At 48.1% G+C, this 2,179-nt stretch overlaps 1 protein-coding gene across 1 annotated transcript in view; it reads right to left on the bottom strand.

Annotated features, from left to right (window-relative positions):
- Positions 1-779: 779 nt before the first annotated feature.
- RPAP1 (RNA polymerase II associated protein 1) overlaps positions 780-2,179 on the bottom strand; it is a 25,954-nt gene continuing 24,554 nt past the window's right edge. Inside the window, exons 23-25 of the mRNA XM_006778069.2 lie at positions 1,606-1,782; positions 1,398-1,457; positions 780-1,291 (exon numbers count right to left, since the gene is read on the bottom strand). Of these exons, the coding sequence (XP_006778132.1) occupies positions 1,142-1,291; positions 1,398-1,457; positions 1,606-1,782 (387 nt within the window). The 3' untranslated portion in view covers positions 780-1,141. The remainder of the gene's footprint in view (positions 1,292-1,397; positions 1,458-1,605; positions 1,783-2,179) is intronic.

Raw genomic sequence — 2,179 nt, 5'->3', positions numbered from 1 at the left:
GAAGCCAGACTTTTAAAAACAAGTTTTATAACTAGAGATAATATATAAGAAATTTAATGAATTATATACTTACTTCAAAGTTTCACAAATGCTAAATTTATGCATTCATTTAAACACATGATTAACTTTTTAAAAAGCCACCTATTCATTTTTTGAATAAGATATTTCCTCACTGCCCTAACCGATTTGGCTCAATGGCTAGAGCCTCGGCCTGAAGACTTAAGAGTCCCAGGTTTGATTCCGGTCTAGGCCATGTACCTCGGTTGCGGGCACATCCCCAGTGGGAGATGTGCAGGAGGCAGCTGATCGATGTCTCTCTCTCATCGATGTTTCTAACTCTCTATCTCTCTCCCTTCCTCTCTGTAAAAAATCAATAAAATATATTAAAAAAAAAAATTTCTGTTTATAAGCCACCCAGTCTATGGTATCATTATAACAGGCCAAACAGAAAACTACTGCAATAGTCTGACTTTTGGCCTCTTCATATCTCAGGATATGGAAATAGGGGACCACAGACAAGATGCTGACCTACCTCGTTAAGGATACCTGTACTTCAAGCACACTGCTGAAAGTCTTTCTAGAAGTGCCCACAATCCCAGGAACATTGCCCTGGCCTGGCTGCACTCCAGAACTAGGACCTGCATTTTTGTTGTCTCCACATGTGGACTCAGTTGTCACCTTCCACTGTTTCCTCCCGTCCCTCACCCTTCTCCCCTAGGATAACCCAACCCTTGATACCAATTCTGAACTAACATATCTGAAATCAGTCCAAATCAGAATCCCAGGAGAGAAAATGTTGTTTATTTCAATACGTAGTTATAACGTTCATATAATCTAGGCTGGTCAGCGGGAGGAGAGGGAGAGTTTATGGGTCTTGTCCCCAAGAAGGGGTGAGTAGCTAATCACCCTTCCCTCCCAGCACTGATCTTTAGAAGCCCCAGATCCTGAGCCCCAGATATCAGGACACAATGGTGGGGCTCACCCTGCTCCAAAACACTCAAACAGCCTAATCCCAGGAAGGAAAGCCTTCTGCTCCTCTGTCTCCTGCCCTTCCTTAGGATGCAAAGCCCTCTTGTCTGGCCAGGCATCTGCTGGTGAACTCCAGGAGGATGTATGCATCTCTTCACCTGTAGCAGCTATGCTAGGTCTCTGATACGCCATTTTGGGTCATCCCTAAGGTCAGTCTCTGGAGGTACTGCTGACGTAGAGCGGGCAACTGGGCATATAGCTCAAAGCCCTCTGGGAGGAGAGAATTAGGAAGCTTATAGTGAAGGAGGTGCTTCCGGAGACCCTGCCAAGAGGGAAGAAACATTATGAAGTGGGTAGTGAGATCCTGTTGAGATGTCTGTCCCCCAAGACCCTTTATTCTCCCTCCCTTCGGGATATGCCCCACCTACCTCATCTGCCAGCAGCCAAGTTTTCTGCAGCATGCTCCTGCGGGCAGCCTTTACCTCCTCCTAGAGGTAGAACAGGGAGCAGTGGCACTGGGCCAAGGACTGGTCCCCATCGCTGGCCCTGCCTGGCCCTCACCTCCTCTCTAGCTGGCCCAAAAGCAATGCAATTGCAGGCTCCCTTCCTCCCTCTGGAGACGGGGATGTAACTTACTGAGCTCTTTGGATCCTGGGAGAAGATGAAGCTGTTGACATGAGCCACAGTCACGGCATAGAGCACTGGGCACCAGTGCGGACGGAGTGCACCAGTAACCAGGGCCCGGAAATAGAGCTGAAGGAGGTCCAGGTTGTCTTCAGGAGGCCCCGTGTAGCATTCCAGGGACACAGGCAACTGTGACGGGGAGATGAAATATGCTGAGGGTGAGGGTGGAAATATCACCGGACAACAGGGTGGATGGTTGATGGTCACAGGAGTCAAATCATGAGAGCAGAGGTTAGGTCCTAGACAGACATACTTCCCTCTATATCACAAGGATAAGGTTAAAGACTAAAAGGCTGGAAAGCCAGGAAACAGAAGCAGTTGTGTATTGCTACTACCTGTTTAATTTACTACTTAAAATTAAAACTTTCAGCCCGGCCAGCGTGGCTTAGTGGTTGAGCATTGACCTATGAACCAGGAGGTTAGGGTTTGATTCCTGGTCAGGGTACATGCCAGGATTGTGGGCTCGGTCCCCAGTGTGGGGCATGTGGGAGGCAGCTGATCAGCGGTTCTCTCTCATCACTGATGT

Source organism: Myotis davidii, unplaced genomic scaffold (assembly GCF_000327345.1).
Source record: "Myotis davidii unplaced genomic scaffold, ASM32734v1 scaffold46, whole genome shotgun sequence".
Taxonomy (NCBI): domain Eukaryota; kingdom Metazoa; phylum Chordata; class Mammalia; order Chiroptera; family Vespertilionidae; genus Myotis; species Myotis davidii.
Note: the sequence above shows the minus strand (reverse complement) of the source record. Positions and strands in the feature narration are given on the sequence as shown.